Genomic DNA, 21,389 nt, shown 5'->3' with positions numbered 1-21,389 from the left:
TTTTAAATAAAGTTCTTAAACTCTGAATGTTCCTTAGTACCTCCTAAAGAATTCACAGCTTTACTGAGCTGAAAGTAATCAATGGTTTTATTATTTATAGTCCAAGATATGGGGCAAATTTTAGTTCATCAACTTTCTGTTATCAAATTATTTCTTGTGATAATCACTGTCTACCTCGTAGAAAACCACTCTATATACTGTACGTGAATGTCCATGCTTTAATGCTAGAAAGATTTTCTCTTCCAGCAAATGAAACACTTTACAGAACAATGAGTATATACACTTCTCATAAGAATTAACAAGAAAAAGAAGACAGAATACTCAAAATGTAACCTAAAAAGAAAATGTAACTAATCTCTTAAAAATTTCAGATCTTTGAGCAGATTCACTACTATTTACGCCTAAAAAAACTACCATAGATCAATAGTAAAATTTTCAACCAGTATCTCCAAAGCATAAAGTTAAAAACACACATTTAGCCACTAGTAATTTTAACAATATAGTCTACATTATTTATAGTATAATTCTATGCTCTATTATATAAACCAGAGGCCAGCAAATTACAGTCTGTGGGTCAAATCTTACCCACTGCCTGTTTTTGTAGATAAAGTTTTATTGGAACACCGCCATATCTATTCATTATGTACTGTCTATAGCTGCTTTTACTCAGTAACAGCAGAGTTCGATAACTGTGACAGACCAATTTGGCCAACAAAGCCTGTATGTTTACCTTCTGGCCCTTCAGGGAAATGTGCTGACCCCTGCCACAAACTTCCAAATACATAATATTGTAAATGTCTAGCTGTTCATCTAGATTTACAGTGAAGTCCTCTTGTTTTTAACTTCCTTAAAAATTATTGCAAAACCTTTTTGTCTGTGCCTCAGTAAACTTTCCCAGTATGGCAAAACATATCCTATCACTTTTGTTCTTTTTCTATTTTAAAAGTACTAAACTCTGAGTCTTGACACAGTGAAGACAAAATAGTTTAGTCAAATATTTTCTCAACTGCTAGACAAAAGTTTAATTTCTTAGGGATCTGATAAAGATATAGATTTAAGAAAACACTATATCTAGTACTAAAGAAATAGGTCATTTAAGGAAAATAATATTTTGTTAAATTTAGCAACTTTTTGAAGAACTTAGATTGCTACTTACCAGTTAGTGAAAGCACAGAAGTCTTTCCTAACCCTGAGACAGAAGTTGTATATCCTGTTGTAGAACTTTTACTAGAAAACAACATGATTTAGTTTAAAATACAAAAACACGCTTCTTACAATCTCAGTCATCTAACACTTGCGCTGTTTTAATCTTTTTAATGCTTTCCTCTACTTATGAAACGTCTGTTGCTTTTATTTCTCATTTTTTTTATATTCATGCCTCACAACACTTACTTCATCTATAACGTGAAAGCATTTCCTTAAACTTTTGCTTCATCAGAATTACAGTTTTTCTTCTGAGGTTCAAGCAAGGCAGCTAAGATGGGTAAAATTTTCTTGGAAATAAAACTTATCTTTAGTTATAATCTCTTTTTTCTATCTTGAGATCACTCTATTGGCCAGGTACTCTTGATGGATCTACTGATAATGCCCAAAAACACAGCTGAAATTCTGTAAGAAGCTATCTTTAATAAAAGAAAAATACTTTTTCCTGAAACATGTAATTTATCTTGATAGACAAAGGAATAGTTTTAAAGATATTTGTTTTCTTAAAATTATTTTGCTTGTCAATTGACATACAGCAGTTTGTACAGCACATATAAAAAATCATGGTAATTTAATTTATATTGATTCTATCCTAATCTTAACTTCTTGTAATTTTGTCTCCTGGGCTAAAGGGGAAACCAGACATTCATCTATTGTCAGGCTAACTCTGCTGTCATCACTTTATCATATGAACATGCCAATGGCTTCTTTATAGACAGAAACAATATTAGTAGCAAAGGGATGTCTATATACATTTAGATAATGGAACATACTCATACGTATTAAAAGTTAAGTGGCATGTGTGATATACTACTATCTCCCTCATGAAATAATATATGGATTCTATGATATTATTAAATAGTCATATTTAATGTCAGTAAATGTCATATAAATGTCAGTATATAAAAAGTCATATAAATGTCAGTATTCTTCCTAGAATGCCAGAATACCTACTTTTGTGAAAATTGTTGGAGGTCTCTTATTTTTAAATACAACAATCCCTACAGAAGAAAACTCACAAAATATTGGCCTATAAAAAAAACCTCAAAATTAATTCTGGTTTTTATAAAATGTAAACTCATATATATAAAGATGTGAATAAAGATAAAAATTATGTTAAAAATTGAAGGGCTGACAGATCATACCTAGCACATTTCTCTAAGTTGCCATATTTTGCATGAAAAGCTTGATTATTAAAAGACTGGCTTCGAATCAATTTGGATTTCTTGATTTCTTTACCTAGAGTAATAAGCAGAAAAAAGGAAAATGTATTCAGTTCATCCTCAGCTGCTCCAACCCCCATTCCCTCCCCAACTACCATCATTTTCAGTAAAACACAGATGGCTTTAGCCTTTTTTCCTTAATTTGAGCTCCCTGAAGTATCTCTTAACCTTACTACCAATTAAAAACTACCAAAACAACTAATGATAGAAGGTGAAAAGTGCTTTAGAATGAGATATATTATCCTACTGTATCTCATCTAATAGAGTGACTTTGCCAGCAATTTTTATACAAGGAAGAAAAATTACAAAAAGATATAAAAAGAAGTTATTTCTTACTTGTTGATGGGGTGACAGAAGAGGGTCCAGGAACAGAAATGGGGATGTTCTTGGGCAGACTTTGCGTTGGTGTCTTAGTGTCTCTACCTAAAATAAACTCTGCTTTAAGTTCTATAATTTCCTCTAAGTCCTTATTAATCTCCATAAATACACAAGACAACTCAGACAATATGAATCACTATCCCTAGCTAAGCAGCTTTCTTTTCCAAATATTCTTACTTGGTAATATTTACATATTTCAATCTTTGTTATTCAGTGATCAATTTCACAATCTTACAGCTGTTATCAGACTTGAAGCTTTTCTTTTGAAGGATCTGAACGTCCACTCTGGTTCCTGCCTTTCATTCATGTATTCTTAACATCTGTACCACATTAAGTGGCCAATTTTCAAAAACGACTTTTCAAAAATGAAAGAAAGTAAAGCAATATTCCATATCAAATAAAAAATTCAGCATGGTCTTTCAGAATACCAGGATGCAACATTAATTATGTAATTAAGTGGTGAAGACATAGAAAAACTACTTACGTTTCTTTTCAAACATTTTATCACTCATGGGCCTTCCATCATTCTGTTGCTTTTCTTTCTCTAATTGTTCCTGTTATTAAGACAGTATCTTGCATTAAAGGTACAACTGAAGTAGGTTTAGAAAATTGTTCTGAGAAATTAAGCATTAGAGATTCAAGTAAAGTTCATAAAAATGCCTAAAAGAAGTATTTTTTTCCAATGTTAGTGTCTAAAGAATTCAGGGTTCTTTCAGATTTGTGCTCTTTTCATATCTACAGAATTATGCCCTTGGGGGTTTGTCAAGCTAAAACATTGAGTTTGGTATCATTGTAATAATGACCCTTCATTGTCTAGACAGTATTTCCTAAATCGAATTAGCAAAATATCCATTACTTTGGTCATTTCAATTTCAGATTGGTAAATGGCTAAATAATATCTTTCTTTAAAAAGATTGAGAGAAAAGAAAATGGTCTTGGATTTTTTAAATGTTTTATTTAAGTATAATATACATAGAGAAGGCTGGGCACAGTGGCTCACGCCAGTAATCCCAGCACTTTGGGAGGCTGAGATGGGTGAGTCATCTGAGATCAGGAGTTTGAGACCAGCCCAGCCAACATGATGAAACCCCATCTCTACTAAAAACATAAAAAATATTAGCCAGGCATGGTGATGCATGCCTGTAATCCCAGCTACTCAGGAGGCTGAGGCAGGAGAATCACTTCAACCCGGGAGGTGGAGGTTGCAGTGAGCCAGGACCATGCCACTGCACTCCAGCCTGGGTGACAGAGTGAGACTCCATCTCAAATATATACATATATATATAATATGTATAAAGAAAGTACACAAATTATAGGTATACAAATTCATAGCTCAATGAATTTTCCCAAAATAGACGCACTTGTATAACCAGCTCCAATATCATGAAACAAAACGTTACCAAAACACAGGAGGCCCTTATGCCAACAGAACAAATAGGCAAGAAAATCAACAAACACAGCAAGTTCTGAACAAACTTGGTATAACTGACATGCTAGAATACTACAGTCAACAAGTGGAGAATAAACATTCTTTTCAAATGCACATGTAAACTAAGGAAAAATATGGAGAAAATAAGATAAAGAACTTCCACACAGAAATGGACTATATAAAAAAATCAAATGGAAATTCTAAAACAGAAATAAAGCATAAAACTGAAAATTTTCATTGGGTGGGATTAACAGAGTTATCCATTTTCCTCATTTGCCTCTATTATCTTGATCATGTTAATCACAGTTATCTTGAAGTCCTTGTCTACTAATTCCGGTATCAGGATTATCTGTGATTCTCTTTCTACTGTCTGTTTTTGTCTTGGGCTAGGTCATTTGGTCCTAAAATTTTTTAGAGTCTTCCCTACAGCTTCCCCCACTGGCAATCCTGAATTCTAATCTTGCTTTGAAAGGCTGCTGAAATAATAAAATTTCCACTTTAGTCACACAAATTCTTGGCATAGAAATAGAAAATACTAAAAGAACCAAATGGAAATTTTAGAACTGAAAAATATAATATCGGAAATAAAAAAATTCCTTGGATAGGCTCAGCAGCTGAATGGAGATGACAGGGAAAGGGTTGGTAACACTAAAGATACATCAAGAGAAATTATTCACACTGAGTAGCACGGAGTTTTTTTAAAAATTGAGAAAGAACAAAGCCTCGTAGGCCTATGGACGATAGTAAAAGATCTAATATATGTCCAGAAATAAGAGAGAGAAAAATTGGAACAGAATATATATTTAAATAAACAATGACCAAGTCTTCCCAAATTTGGGAAATGATATACATTTACAGATTCAGTAAGATGACCAAATCCAAACTGGATAAATTTCAAGTAAATAATGCCTAGATGCATCAAAAGCAAGCTGCTAAAAACAAAAGCTAAAGAAAAAAAATATTTAAAGTGTCCAGAGAAAAACAATGCTTCATACAGAAGCATCAACAATTCAAATGAGAGTAGCTACTTTATCAGATGCTATGGTGGCCAGAAGACAGACAGAAACACATTATTAGAATGCAATAAGGAAAAGGCTGCAACCCAGACTTCTAAACCCAGTGAAAATATCCTTCAGGAATGAAGGTAAAAATAAGACATTTTAGATAAAGAAAAAATAAGACAAGTTGCCACCAGAAGACCTGAACTTCAAGATTCGCTAAAGAAAATTCTTTTATCTTCAGGAAAAAAATACTAGAGGGAAATTTAGATCTTAAGCAATGAATGAAGAGCACTGGAAATGGTAAAGATCTGAGTAAATGTAAAAGTTTACACTAAGAGTGTATTCTTCAAGATACATATGACAACTTAAAGCAAAATTACAACACTGTCTGGTGGGGTCTTCAATGCAGATATAATTCATATGACAACTGTAACATGAAGAATGGGTGCGGAGGGGGTAAAGAGATTTGTATTATTGTTAAGTGACATGATATAATAATAACAATATGTAGACTGTAAAAGGTTAGGTATGGATATTAAAATCTCTAGAGAAACAAGCAAAAAAATTTCCAAAAAAAGGAGAGAGGAAATCACTAACACAAGAACAAAATGGTTATCATCATAGATTAATGCCATAATTAAAAGGATAATAGAATATTATAAATAACTTCATGCCACCAGATTTGTCAGTTTAAATAACATGTAAACTGGGGTGGAAGGGAAGCAACTTACCAAAACTGACAACAGAAGAAACAGAAGATCTATATTATCTAATGTCTATTAAAGAAATAGAACCAATTATCAAAATACTTTCCAAAATGAAAACTCCAGGCTTAGATAACTTCATTAGTGAATTCTGTAAAACACTCAAGGCAAAAATAAAACCAATTTATACAAACTTAGTCAGAAAATAGAGAAGGTGGGAATATCATCCATCTTGTTTTATGAGGCCAGAATAACATTAATACCAAATCTAATCCCAAAAATGACAAAAAGGGGACTTATAGGCCAATTTCACTATGAATCTATGAACACAGATGCAAAATCCCTTAACAAAAACATTAGCCAAGGATCCAATGGAGAAAAAGGATAATAAACCATTGCCAAATAGGGTTTATCTCCAAAAGACAACATTGGTTTACCATTTGAAAAATCAGTGTAATTCAGTGTATTAGCAGAATGAAGGAGAAAAATCAAATATCATTTCTAGATATAACAAAATGCAACAACCATTCATAAAAACTCCTAGCAAACTAGGAGTAAGAGGTAACTTCCTCAATCTGATAAAGGGAATCTACATAAAACCTATTTCTACCATCATACCTGATGATGAAAGACTGAACTGTTTCCCCCTAAGATCAGTAAAAAGACAAGGATGCCTACTTGTACCACTTTAATTTTACTGGAGGTCCTGGACCTTGCAATAAGACGAAAGAAAGAAACAAAAGGCATAAATATTGAATACAAAGAAGTAATATTGCTGTATTTAAAGAAGATATGTCTGCTTACATATAAAATTTTAGTTTTAGAAAATCTAAAAAACAATTTCTAGAACAAATAAACAAATTTAGAAAGTTTATAAGATACAAGGTTAATATATAAAAATCAACAGTATTCTTATACTCCAGCAACAAAAAACTGGAAAGTGAAATAAAAAAATGTATACTTCCATTTATAATAATGCCAAAAACATAAAATACCTAGAAATAAATTCCAGACTTCATATCAAAATGCAAAAGCCCTAGACTGGCCAAAGCAATTTTAAGAAGGAACAAAGATGGAAAACTTACCCTACCAAATTTCAAAAACACTATAAAGTTATAGTGATCAAGACAGTTTGGTATTGCTTAAAAGATAAACTTATAAATAAGTGGAACAGAATAATAGGAAGTCAAGAAATAGACACATATGTGTACAACTAATATTTCTTAAGGACGCTAAGACAATTCAATGGGGAAAAGAAGGCTTTTTAACAAATGGTGCTGGAATAAATGTATATTCCCTATGGAAAAAAAATAAACATATATTATATAAAAATGTACTTGAAATGAATCATAAACCTAAATGTAAAACCTAAAATGAATATTTTTAAAAGAAAATAGAGGAAAAAGTCTATGATCTTGGGATAGACAAAGGATTCTTGGAACAAAAATGAATTGTCAAAGAAAGAACTGATAAACTGGGCTTCATCAAAATTAAATATTTCTGTTGTTCAAAAGACACCATTAATAAATGAATACATAAGCTCCAGGAAAATATTCATAATATGTATATCTGTCAAATAAATTGTATTCAGAATGGATTAAAAGCTCTTACCTCTCAATAATAATAAACAACCCACTTAAAATTCTGAAAATAAACTTTATCAAATAAGAGATAAAGATGGCCAGTAAGGAAAGACAAGATGCTTGACATCTTTAGGCATCAGGAATAGAAAAAGAGATTTAAAAAAAAAGAGATACCATGACATACCCAATAGTATGGCTGGTAACTAAAGCTTTCCAGCATAGACAATGTAGATGTAAAATGGTACAACCACTTGAAAGCAGGTTTTTTTGTTTTGTTTTGTTTTGTTTTTTGGGGGGACGGAGTCTCGCTCTGTCACCCAGGTTGGTGTGCAGTGGCACAACCTCGGCTCACTGCAAGCTCTGCCTCCTGGGTTCATGCCATTCTCCTGCCTCAGCCTCCCGAGTAGCTAGGACTACAGGCACCCGTCACCATGCCCAGCTAATTTTTTGTATTTTTTAGTAGAGACAGGGTTTCACCATGTTAGCCAGGATGGTCTTGATCTCCTGACTTCATGATCCGTCTGCCTCGGCCTCCCAAAAGTGCTAGGATTACAGGCATGAGCCACCGCGCCTGGCCATTTTTTTAAATTTAGTTTTATTTTATTTTTAAGTTAAGCATGCCATACAATCCAGCCATTCTATTCCTAGGTATTTACCCAAGAGAAATGAAAACATGTCTACCCAAGGACTTCTTCACTAATGTTCAAAGCAACTATATTTGTAAAATCCCCAAATTAGAAGTAAGCCAAATGTCCATAAAGAGGTGAATGGATAAGCAAATTGTGATATATCCAAAATATAGACTACTACTCACAAATAAAAAGGCATCGCTTCTTGATGCATACAACAATATGGATGAATCTCAAAGTAATTATGTTGGTAGAAAGATGCAGGACCAAAAATAGTACTAATACCTAATATATGATTCCATTTATATAAATTATGGAAATGTAAGCTAATCTATAGTGACAGAAATTATATCATTGGTTGTTGGGGACTAGAGTAGAAGACATGGATTACAAAGGGGCAGAAATCTTTAAAGGAATAGAAATGTTTCATATTTTCATTGTGGTGATGGTTTCATCGATACGTCAAAATTCATTAAATAGTGCACTTTAAATATATGTAGTTGTCAATTATACTTCAGCAAAGTAGTTTTTTTAAAAGGCTCTCAAATATAATTTTCTTTCTAGTTCATAAAAGAACAGATTTCAAAAAATTGGACTATCATTTAAGAAGAAAAAGAGTAATGTGAAATGGTGAAATGGAAAGAAATGATTAAGTTTAATAAAAAACACAGTTATTAATCAGAAAAGAGTATATGTGTGTGCATGTGAAAACAACATACCATTTCCAAAAGAAGTAGTTCTTCTCTTTCTTTCTCTTGATCCAACAAATCTTTCTCATAAAACTTTTTCTGAAACTGTTTAAAGTTTAAAATGAAATTGTGAAACATTAGTGATGAGTTTCTGCCAAGTTTAAAATATTCCTTTCAATATAAATGATATGGTTTGACTCTGTGTCCCCACCCAAATTTCATCTTGTAGCTCCCCTAATTCCCACATGTTGTGGGAGGGACCGGGTGGGAGATGACTGAATTATGGGGGTGGGTCTTTCCTATGCTCTTCTCATGATAGTGAATGAGTCTCTCGAGATCTAATGGTATTGTAAGGGGGAGTTTCCCTGCACAAGCTCTCTCTTTGCCTGCCGCCATCCATGTAAGATGTGACTTGCTCCTCCTTGCATTCTGTCACGATTGTGAGGCCTCCCCAGCCACGTGGAACTGTGAGTTCAATTAAACCTCTTTCTTTTGTAAATTGCCCAGTCTTGGGTATGTCTTTTTCAGCAGCATGAAAATGGACCAACACAATAAGGTAAAGAGAGTATACTTACAGCGTCCATAGACATTTCCATTCTGTCCAACTCTAATACAGTCTATAAGGAAAGTTTTTAAAATTATTCTAAAGTAATTAAATTAAAACAACCAATCATTTCTCAGCAACTTATTTTGCAGATGGAGGTTCAAATAGGAGACTTCTGCACTAGGGGGAAGACTAAGTCAGAAAACTAAAGTTCTGCCCAATTCTACACTGTACTTACAACCAATCTTTATACAGTCATGCCAGGGTCAATTTTAACTTTTGAAAGTTTTTAACCTTAAGAAGACCAAGTCTACAGGCATATTTCAAATGCCAAATGCATATAATCTAACTAATTTCTAGTAACTCCCAGTGCCAATCGTTTCTGAATTTTCAGAAACATAATGTAGCCTTTGAAGTTTTAAAAAGTCTTTTAGCTATATATGAATGAGACAAGCCATCATGTGGCCTAATAATCCTTAGTTCCCTTCTGTAGAAATTTTATATCTGCTCTGAAAATATTCTCTGAATTTACTATTTGTCTTTTGGAATGCACTAGTTTGAAACAAATTATTCCAATCAAAACAATGGTTAATCTAACCCAGGGTTCTGTCTCTGATAAAGGGCAGTACTTCTAAAACTTATTCTACAAGAGTAACCCTAATGGCCAAAATAAAGTACATTTGGATATGCATATGCCCAAAGCTATCCACGACAAACATAAAATTTAGTGGAAGCTTTTTCTGCTGAAATTTATGAAAAATTCATAATGCATGCCATGAAATACTCTCTTTTTAAATAAAGTTACTTCTCATATTATAAAACTGATGAAACTATTCAATTTTTATCCAAAAGTTTTGTGTAGCTTCCTGGAAGTTTTCCATACTAATGTATCATTATACTACAGAATTTCCATGGGACAGACTGGCTTCACTATATGCAGCATACTGAAAATAAGAGCTGTACTCCAGAATAATCCACTATAGACTAATAATCCATTAATTTTATTACATCACTGTTACACCTGTATAGGGTTAGCTTATATTGTCTCTTGAATTAATAAATTATTCTGGAAAAGTAATTAACCCCCTCATGTTTATTATTTTGACAAGTTAACTCCATTGCCTAAACTTCTATACTTAAATATTAAATAGTAAGGAAGGAACTGTCTGGTAGAAACAAGTGTGTGTGTGTGTGTGTGTGTGTGTGTGTGTGTGTGTGTTTTGAGATTTAAATGCATGTCCAACTCTACGTATTTCTGGTTATATCAGTTAATGAAAGGAGAATTCACATTTCATTAAAACTAAAACTACACTAATTCATACTAAGTCATCAAATCACTTAATTAAAAGATTCCTCATGTGACATCTGGCAATGATTTCTAGAAAAAAAGAGAAAAAAAATAAGAATTCTCTCTTTTCTCACCATGTATGCTAATTTATTTATGACATTAATAAGGAAATTTCTCTCACTACAAATAAATGCTCAAAAATGATGTGTCCTGAAGTTTATATTCAGATTCATAAAAGTAAATAATTTCACTTGAACTTATAAAAATATTAGTTATATATTCAGCATAAACAATTTTTGAAGAGTAAAAATTATTCTAAGATGTGGCTCACTAATCCAAATTTTTACTGTTTAGTTTTTCCAACATTTCCAAAGAATCCATATACTAAGATCTCATGCTAAAACAAACAAAACACTCATAGGATACAATGTTACATTATTTACAAAGAAATGCACTCAGGAGTAGGTGAGAGGTCTCTATTCTAGTCCTCCTGATTCTGCTACTTACTAATATGATCTCAAGTAGACACAATATTTCTAGGCATATAACTTCTATAAAGTCAAACAGACCCCTGATTAACTCAAAGGGCCCTTCCAGGGATAAGTTTCTATAAAATGTGACTTTCCCAATTTTACCAACAAAGTTTCACTGGATTATAATCACTTATAAAGAAAGTCTGATGAATAAAACATTCATTATTAATTGAACAGTGTTTATTGAGCACCTAACATGTGTCAAACTCTCTCAACATGGGCTTATATTACTAGTAATAAAGGTTTAATGTCTAGGTACACTCGAAACTTTCATATCCAGTTGTAGCACATATCAACCAAATCATTTACTAATTCTTACAATTTTAGCAAGGACAAAAATATTTTAATATATTGCTATCCTGTCAAGCTGAAATAGTGAAGCTATGATTCTTACTGCCTTAATGCAAAAAATGCAACATTGTGGCAAGAGTGATACTTACTCTTTTTACAATAGCCAGAACATCTTTATCTTTTTCTTGACACAGGAGTTTTCTCACACACATTTCTAACTGCTGAAGTAGATGCTTATCAGCAGGAATCTTCAGAGTAGATTTCACTTTGGGCAACAGGTAGCAAAGTTTCATTCTACAATAAAACAGTATTTGCTCTTGAGTGAATTTAATAACTAAGAATAACAGTAACATGAAACAAAGAAAAATCAAGTTTTAGATAGCCTGAGAATTCATTTATTCATGCAAGATATATTCATGGAGTGTCTATTATGTGTCAAACATTCATCATTCTGGATGCTGAGATACAACAGTAAATAAAACCAACAAAATTCTCTGCTCTCCTGGAACTTACATTCTAGTATGGGAGCAGAGAAGAGAAAAGAAACAAGTAAAATCTGTCAGATAGTGTTAAATGCCATGGAGAAAAATAAGGTGAGGAATAAAGGCAAGGGAGTACCAGGGGCAGGGGATTAATCAGTTTTAAAGCAGGTGGCCAGAGAGGGTTGTCATTGAAGGTTCCACTGAAAAGATGATATTTAAGCAAAGACCTAAAGAAAATTAGGGAATGAGCTATGTGAATATCTGGAAAAGAGCATCACAGCAAATATGGAGAGCTTGTCTCTACTGTTGGTCCAAATGAGCAAATTGGCCACTATGCCTAAACAGAGTGAAGGTGAGACTAGCAGGAGAGCTCAGAGTGGTAAATAAGACGCTTCGAGGGCCACTGTAAGGAAATTGTCTTTTATTTTGAGTATGACAAGAAGCCATTGGTAGGTTTTCAGCAGAGGGGTGAAATGATCTGACAATGTTTTACAAGCATCATCTGCCTACTGTGTTGACATTAGACTGCAGCTAGTCAAGAACAGAAAAAGAGAAACAATAGGAAAAGCTCTTACAATAATTCAGGCAAGAGATGATGGTACATTGAACCAGAGTGGTAGCAGTAAAAGATGGTGAGAAGTAGCTGGATTCTGAATACCATTTTTTTTTTTTTTTTTTTTTTTGAGACAGAGTCTCACTCTGTTGCCCAGGCTGGAGTGCAGTGATGTGATCTCAGCTCACTGCAAGCTCCGCCTCCCAGGTTCACGCCATTCTCCCGCCTCAGCCTCCCGAGTAGCTGGGACTACAGGTGCCCGCCACCACACCTGGCTAATTTCTTTTTGTATTTTTAGTAGAGATGGGGTTTCACCATGTTAGCCAGGATGGTCTCGATCTCCTGAACTCGTGATCCGCCTTCCTTGGCCTCCCAATGTGCTGGGATTACAGGCACGAGCCACCGCGCCCGGCCTGGATTCTGAATATCTTTTACAAGCAACAGGATGTGCTGAGGGATTGGAGGTAGAATGACAGAGAGAAGAATTTATTTAAGGTTTTCATCTAAGCAGATGTGATGGTTATTTCCTGAGATGGAGAAGACTACAGAAGGAGCAAAAGCAGATAAGAAAGATGAAGATTTAATTCTGGACAGATTAAGTCTGAGATTTCTATCAGATATGCAATGGAAATGCTAAGTGGGCAACAGGCTCAATAAGTTGGCTGTCCAGGGTAGATGTCAATGCTGGAGACAAAGTGAGGAATCTTCAGCAAGTAGATGATATTTAAACCACGAAATGGGAGAGATCACCAAAGTAATGTGTACAGTTAGAGAAGAAAAGGATAAAAGGACCTAGTCTAAGGTGGTCTAAGGCACTACCACAGTCTAGACTGGGTTGGAAAGGAAGAAACAAGGAGGTTGAAGAATGCCAGGAAGTTAAGAGTAAATCCCAGAGCCTAAAAAAAAAGCCTTTCCAGGAGGAGGCATTTCAGAGGAAATACTCTGCTTTGCTAAGCTAAAAGTCTACTCTTTTTCCATGGCTGTTTTAGAGAGGGATGCTAGGTGGGTATCTATTTTATAGCTGCTATATTCATTTATTCATCTGAATGCTCTCCAAATTATTATTTTTTATTTTTATTGCAACCCTTGAGACACCTGAATCCCATTTTTACAGTTTCCAGAACACTTTCTCAGCTGAATCTTTACTTGAGGATTCTTCATGTACAACAAAATTTGCTTTTTATTTAACCAAAAAGGGTAAAGAAGCTCCTCCTGTAGAATTTCCAGCACTGTAAATAGCAACAATGGTCTCAATCTCATTCACAGCTCACCACGGATACAGCTAAACCTAGTAATGCTTTCTCTAATTAAGGAGTATCAATCCCCCCAAAGAAACTATTTCATTTCTGGCAGCTGTGGAAAAGGCTTCTCTGAATACCAAGAGTCTTCTTCCAGCTTGATATTGTCTAAACTTGGTGAATTTAAATTTTAAACATTAACTTATGGAAAAACACTTAACAATCTATGCACACTCCATTCTTTATAACCCAAGGCATGTCTAGAAAACAGATATTCAGCAGAAGCTACCCAAGCCATCATAGTGATTCATCTCTATGAGACTCCTGGGCCCATGAGATGATCAAATTCTTGAGATTAGGGACCACACCTTTCAGATAATTTATGTATATTATCTCAGTTATTTGTACCTCAGAATACTTTATAAATTAGGTACTAAGGAAATCAATGCACACAGAAGTTTTGTAACTTGGCTGAAGATACACATTTAATATAGAGCTGGAATTTCAGCTCAGGGAGCGTGGCTCCGGAAGCTGTCCTCCTAACCAACACGATCCTACCACCCTTGCCTGTGATGGCTTTCATTCTATCTGCACATCCCTAAAGCACCGAGCCAGGGCTTTTATACCCAAAGCCAGTTAGCATACAGTGTTGCTGGACACATATCTTGGCTGGCAGCTGGCCAGGGAAGAGAGTAGGAACCAAGACACACAGTTATACAATAATCTGCTGCCCTGCAGATCTCTGAAATTAATAGAGTAATATGTAATTACTCTTCATTTGGTTTTTTGAATTGGCAGATTTCTTTCTTGTAGAGTCCATGTTATGCTCTTAGTTACACTGATCAAAGTAGAGATGATTTCATTTCCTTTCAAATTATTTTTGTCAACTGCTTGATAAGTGACAATACATCACATTGAAAGTTGCTTTTATAAAATCACAATTTCAATTCACAAAATGTTCATAAAGCTGGACCCATTAGTTGTTTAGGAAGAGCTAAAATCTAAAGAATTACCAAAGGTTCCTTTTTTTTTTTGAGATGAAGTCTTGCTCTGTCACCTAGGCTGGAGTGCAGTGGTACGATCTCGACTCACTGCAACCTCCACCTCCCAGGTTCATGCGATTCTCCTACCTCAGCCTCCCAAATAGCTGGGACTACAGGGATGTGCCACCACAACCGGCTCATTTTTGTATTTTTAGTAGAGATGGGGTTTCACCATGTTGGCCAGGCTGGTCTCAAACTCCTGGCCTAAAGTGATCCTGTCTGCCTCGGCCTCCCAAAGTGCTGGGATTACAGGCATGAGCCACGATGCCCAGCCCAAAAGGTTCTTTTCAATTCACTTTAAATGTCAGCAATACCCCACCTCTCATTTATAAAGCACAAGAAATATGCAACAAAAACTAAAGTCAATGCAGTTGTGCTTTCTGTATTTTCTCTCATTTAAAATACAAAACAAAAACTTCTAGATTTGTTCCCATTAAAAAATGCTCATAAAAGTCTTATGTTGAACTTTTCAATATCTTTTGACAATTCATCTTCATATATATCTCAACATCAAGACTATTAATCTCAGTTAGCTTATTATCTCACCAACTCTTCCTATTAAAAAGTTTTGGTGTTTTACATATTGCCTAAAATTCACATCAGTTGTTTATAAAAGTGGTACATATGCATTTTCAGATGCATAAGACTAAGTGCCCCAATGTATGAAAATTCAGCAGGGAGTTCTAGGGTTTGTTCAGGAAAGCCTTTGGCCAACTGACTCTGATGTCTCTCTTTCCTGCAGATCTGAGTTCAAGTTCAAAATAGAGACACAGGACTTAGAACACAGAAATCTAATGGCTGAGGGTTTAAAATTCTTTTCATTCTATTACCAAATGTACAAAAATAGCCTTAATAATGTGCACGTACTTTAATGCCACTGAACTATACTTATAAATGGTTAAAATAGTAAATTTTATATTATACATATTTTACCACAATAAAAAAAAAGGGAGTGATGTACTCATTTGGAGAGAAAAAGGACAAAATATATTTATTATTTTTTTCCATTTCCAGGCAAGCCATTTTCAGGTCTGTTCCTTCCAACTTAACAGTTAATCAAATGCAATTAACATTTTACTGGATTTCAATAATATAAGGCAGCTAATCATTGAAGACTTTGAAGCAGTTCTACTTCTTTGAAGAAATGGGCCTCTAAAAACTAACAGATGCTCACCAAACAACTTTGAAGTGATAAGCCTACTGACCGTCTTTTCTTTAGTTTTAATGGTAGATAAATTAATAATATCTACTCAACCTTCTAATCATTTCAATGTGTATATCCAAATGGCCGAAGAAGCTTACTAATCTGGTTTTGACTTACTGCTCTCAACCCAGTAAAGACAAAAGATCTGAGACAGTGTTGAAAGAGTATGCTTCCAAGTCTTACTGATACCCATCAATTATGAATACTAAGAATTTCAAAGCACGCGTAAATTCTTGACTTAAGTTTTTAATTGGCTAAGGAAAAGATTTTGCATATGTTCACTATAGTAGACAAAAATAAATACAATTTCAAATATTTTCCTTCATTGGTAACATACCTCACATTTGCTACTGGATCATGTGTCAGTTCAATAGCAGGTAGAAAGAAATATTTACAGAAAAATGATTTGGAAAATATCTCTATAATAAATTCACAGGTATCCAAAAATCGAAGTCTATTCCAGTAACTTTTTCCTTGGCCCAATTCTAGAAACAACAACAAAAATTATCTTAAGTTAATTTTTCCTACATGAAATTAATGTGACAAAGTTAGACACACAAAATGCATAACAAGTTTCTTCATACCCACAATTTGGCTAGCAAATACAAGAGATAAGAGGAAAAATATCATTATTATATACCTCAGGTTTGTAAATCCCCAAATTGACACCTCAAAAACCATAAAAAAGTTTTGTCAAACATTTCATTCAATTTCATAAGCATTTATTAACTATGGAATGACTGTATTTACTACTTTTTATCACCCACTATGTGCTAAGTACTTTACACATATTATCTCATTTAGCCCTGAAAAGCAGCCCAAAGGATGCACATACTTCTTCCTCCTAAAAGATAAGGATACTAAGATTTAGTGAGTTTAAAGTCACACAGCTGGCAGGTGCAGAGCTAGAATTCAAACACAGGTCTGTATAACTTCAAAGTGTTTTAATAATCAAATTAACTGTTTTTTTCCCTTTGTTTCCTTAAAAATGACTAAAGTAGATACAGTAATATATAAACAGCATTACTGACAATAATTCAGGTCAATATTCAAAAGGTTAATTTTCTACTTTTTACACAAATGTTCAAAAATAAAACCAAACTGAATCTTCTTTCAAAATAAAACATTCTAAACATGAGCTCTTACCACTGAATAATGAAAACCGAATTAAAATAAGACTATAAAAAGAAAGATTAAAGTATACCGACCATACTTTTTCTTAAATGGAATTTTATAAAAGTAATTTTTTGAAAAGTAGTGATACACACTTAAACTGGTAAACTCCAATAACTAGAAAATCCCATTACCTGCCTATGCTGGATAATATAGTTTAGTAAAAATATTAAGACATTATGGGCAAAGCAAATATACAATAATTAACAAACTCACATGTATATATAGGTGTGTGCAACTATTTCTAGAATCAATACTATAAACCAAATGTTTTTGCCTTGATTTTAGCTCTTACCAAATTAAAATAAATTTGCATTTGTAAACTGACTTAGTTTCTTAAGACATTATAAACCAACTAGGCTCATCAAATTAATATTCAAATATACTATCAACTCTATTCAAAGAAAAATTCCAAATTCTGTTAATTATGTGAATATTGAAATAGGACCATAAAATAAATGATTAGATGCATGGATATTCTATTTATATTTTAGTTCCAAATGTTATTTCATCAGGGTAGAAACTGGGCTTTCAATATAAGTAAACATATTTTAATTTCTAAAGTGTAGACATCACAAAAGAAAACAGAGTAATTATTACTTTCATTCATCACAGATCTAATCTTGCCATAAGGGTTTCTAAAAAATAAAAATCAACTTATAAAACCCAATAGTAACCTAATTATTCACAGCAAAATGACACATAAGTCAGACATAACTAAAGCCAACTAGTTTGTTTACTTTCCTTTTTCAAAATAGTAGACAATGATTACTTACGTTCAATTAATTTTTGAATGACCTCATGTCTCTGTTCTTGTTTACGATTATAACGCAGAAAAATGCATAGAGTTCGTGAGGCCGCCTTTTGGACAGGTAAGACATTCTTGAAGAAATAAGACAGACAGTTACACTAGGCTAATTCTAGTCTAGATAATTTGGCCCCACCAAATCAATTTTAAGTTATTGACTAAAATAAAGTGTTCACTGCCTCTCAACTCATTGAACTTACATCCTTCTGGAAGTATCTTCATAATTTAATGTTAATCACTCAGGCAAATCAACCAATAATTATATTACAAAGTTAATTTGGCATAGTCATGTCCAAATCCTCCAGATCTGACTCTCATTCCCTTGCCATCTCATCTTACATGATCAAATACACCCCTGCCACCTATTCTTTTAGCTGTTCCATGGACTTTGTCATTCATTCATCTGGCAAACATTTGCTATAACATGTCATGTGTCAGGTCCATCACCAAAAATATGCCACTACTGAAATATTAATTTAGAGATCCTGTGATCAGGTATACTCTTCAATCCTTCTGGCTTAATTCTAGCTCTTCATGATACAGATGACATTTAGAATCCAAAGGACACCATGTCAATCATTCTTACCAGTATTTCAAGTCCCTTTGTCCTTTCAATTTCTGTCACACCACTAGGCAGAACCTTAATTCTAAATAAATATGGCCATTTATCTTTCCTGGGTTTGGGTTCAAACCATACTTTAGAGAAAAATCTCTCAACCAGACGTACTGTGTCCAGTATAAATTCATGTTCATTATCTTGATTTACATACAAATATAATGTTGAATTACTAAAGATCCCAAATATTATAGTGGGGATTCTTGAAATTCAAATAAAATGAAACTTTACATTGCTGAGACAGTGTTGCCTGCTACCTCCTCTCATATGTTATACGAGCTATTCACATTCTATCGGGTACAATTTGAGTGGGGTTTTTAATCTGTTGAATGTAAAAAGAGGGTATTTCCTATGATTTAGAAAAGAAAATTTAAAAAATATACATAAGCAGAAACATGACTGGACTTAAGGAAAATGAATTTTTGATAAATGGTAAACTAAATAAAAGCATATTATTCTTTTCTTTCATTTTATATATACTGATAGAATTTCAAATACATATATAATAGTCATATGAAAACATGTATATTTTGTACCTCATATAAAATACATATTATAGTTTATGGTATAAGGTATTCTTTTGGGCCAGAAGTCAAACATAAATGTAATCAAGTCAAAAGCACATAAGAGCCAGCTTGAAGACGTTGTAACAATTTGTGCACAAAAAATAATAACTGCAATAACATTATTTTATCTAAAAGAGAGTCAACATTAAAAACAAAGTGCACTTGTCACTATTAAAAATAGCTACTATGCCACCTCCTAGCTCTGAAAATTGGTAATTCGAGGGAAAAAATTAAGAATTCATCCTGTCTTTACATTAGTAAATGTAGCTCAAGGTAATCGAACAACCAATGTGGACAAAGGAATGCACTTCTTCACAGAATGCCACCATCAAAAATGCATAAATAATGGAATTTTAAAATTATTTTGCAAGTTATAATGAAATCACCGATTCAAGCAAGGATCATCAATGGATTCTAAAACTAACAGGTAAAAGGCTGATAGGAAACTGGGTAATCAGAGGGCTGAAATAGCAGCTGAAGATTGCACTGGCTATTCAAGAGTAATTTTAGAATAATTTTTTTAATTCTGTGAAAAATGACATTGGTAGTTTGATAGGAATGTGTTGAATGTGTAGACTGCTTTGGGCAATATGGCCATTTTAACAATATTAACTCTTCTAATCCATGAGCACGGAATGTTTTTCCATTTGTTTATGTCATCTATGATTTCTTTCAGCAGTGTTTTATAGTTTCCCTTGTAGAGCTCTTTCGTCTCCTTGGTTAGATGTTTTACTGGATATTTTTTTGTGGCTATTATAATTGGGATTGCATTCTTGATTTGGCTCTCAGCTTGAACATTATTGGTGCATAGAAATGCTACTGATTTTTGTACACTGGTTTTGTAACCTGAAACTTTACTGCAGTGGTTTATCAGGTCTAGGAGCCTTTTGACAAGATCCTTAGGGTTTTCTAGGCATAGAATTATATCACCAGCAAAGAGAGATCATTTGACTTCCTCTTTTCCTATTTGGATGTCTTTAATTTCTTTCTTTTGGCTGATTGCTCTGCCTAGGACTTCTAGTACTATGTTTAATAGGAGTGGTATGAGTGGGCATCCTTGTCTTGTTCCAATTCTCAAGGGGATGGCTTCCAGCTTTTGACCAATCAGTATGATGTTGGCAGTGGGTCTGTCATAGACAGCTCTTATTATTTTGAGGTATGTTCCTTCAATGCCTAGTTTGCTGAGGGTTTTTAACACAAAGAGACACTGGACTTTATCAAAAGCCTTTTCTGCATCTATTGAGATGATCACATAATTTTTGCTTTTAATCCTGTTTATGTGGCAAATAACATTTATTGATTTGCTTATGCTGAACTAACCTCACATTGCAGGAATGAAGCCCACTTGATTGTGGTGAATTAACTTTTTGATGTGCTACTGGATTTGGTTTGCTAGTATTTTCTTGAGGATTTTTATGTCGATGTTTGTCAGGAATACTGACTTCTAGTTTTCTTTTTTTGTTGTGTCTTTGCCAGATTTTGGTATCAGGGTGATGGTGGCTTTGTAGAATGAGTTAAACAGGAACCCTTCCTCCTCAATTTTTTTGAATAGTTTCAGTAGGATTGATTCCAGTTCAGAGCAGGTTGCAAGGTATGTCTGCTGGTAGTCTGGCAGTGCAGTGGGTCAAAGGTGGGAGATCCCTGGGCAGGGCAGTGGTACAACTGGTATACAACCAGGTAGGCAGGCCAGGGTTTTCAGCCCAGCAGATGAGTGTGGAGCCCACCCAGTTTGCACTACCCCAACTCAGCGTCTGCCCCAGAGGCAGGCCTGACCAGTTGGGCTTGTCCCAAGCCTTCTGTGCCCAGACCACAGAGCCATGGAATGTTTCTATATTTCAAAAAATTGCAATAAGATGTCATGTTAAATGTACAGTGAATTATGAGTTAAATAATCCCCTTGGAAATTTCCGTGAAAAAAGTAGACAACTAACTTTGTGGGGAGGCTTGAGTGCCACCTTGTTTTGAGGGAGGAGTCTTTTTCTTTTAACACTAATTATAAGGTTATCAATAGTAGGGCATCCATGTATTTGTATAAGCTTTCTCTGTTCCATTGCCACACTATAAAAGCAACAAAACTTACAGTAGGAAGCTTAAGGGGTGCCTTGGCAAAACAGCATAGCTGGGGTCAGACACTAAGGTTATGGATGCATCAGAGGTGCACATCAGAACAGAAGGTCCTTTGCAGTCAAGGTCACTGAGTCCTGTCAACCT

General features: G+C 34.1%; 1 protein-coding gene across 8 annotated transcripts in view; it reads right to left on the bottom strand.

The window, feature by feature from the left end:
* Positions 1 to 21,389, bottom strand: part of PPP4R4 (protein phosphatase 4 regulatory subunit 4) — a 107,242-nt gene that overhangs the window by 11,582 nt on the left and 74,271 nt on the right. For 7 of the 8 annotated variants that reach the window (XM_002825063.6, XM_063715722.1, XM_009249443.4 and 4 more), the window contains 9 exons: positions 17,965 to 18,070; positions 16,353 to 16,500; positions 11,645 to 11,789; positions 9,415 to 9,456; positions 8,870 to 8,944; positions 3,289 to 3,358; positions 2,763 to 2,849; positions 2,349 to 2,442; positions 1,157 to 1,227 (listed from right to left, as the gene is read on the bottom strand). In XM_002825063.6, coding sequence (XP_002825109.2) covers positions 1,157 to 1,227; positions 2,349 to 2,442; positions 2,763 to 2,849; positions 3,289 to 3,358; positions 8,870 to 8,944; positions 9,415 to 9,456; positions 11,645 to 11,789; positions 16,353 to 16,500; positions 17,965 to 18,070 — 838 coding nt within the window. The remainder of the gene's footprint in view (positions 1 to 1,156; positions 1,228 to 2,348; positions 2,443 to 2,762; positions 2,850 to 3,288; positions 3,359 to 8,869; positions 8,945 to 9,414; positions 9,457 to 11,644; positions 11,790 to 16,352; positions 16,501 to 17,964; positions 18,071 to 21,389) is intronic. The other variant, XM_024232000.3, reaches the window with a different exon arrangement.

Source organism: Pongo abelii, chromosome 15 (genome assembly GCF_028885655.2).
Source record: "Pongo abelii isolate AG06213 chromosome 15, NHGRI_mPonAbe1-v2.0_pri, whole genome shotgun sequence".
NCBI classification, from domain to species: domain Eukaryota; kingdom Metazoa; phylum Chordata; class Mammalia; order Primates; family Hominidae; genus Pongo; species Pongo abelii.
Note: the sequence above shows the minus strand (reverse complement) of the source record. Positions and strands in the feature narration are given on the sequence as shown.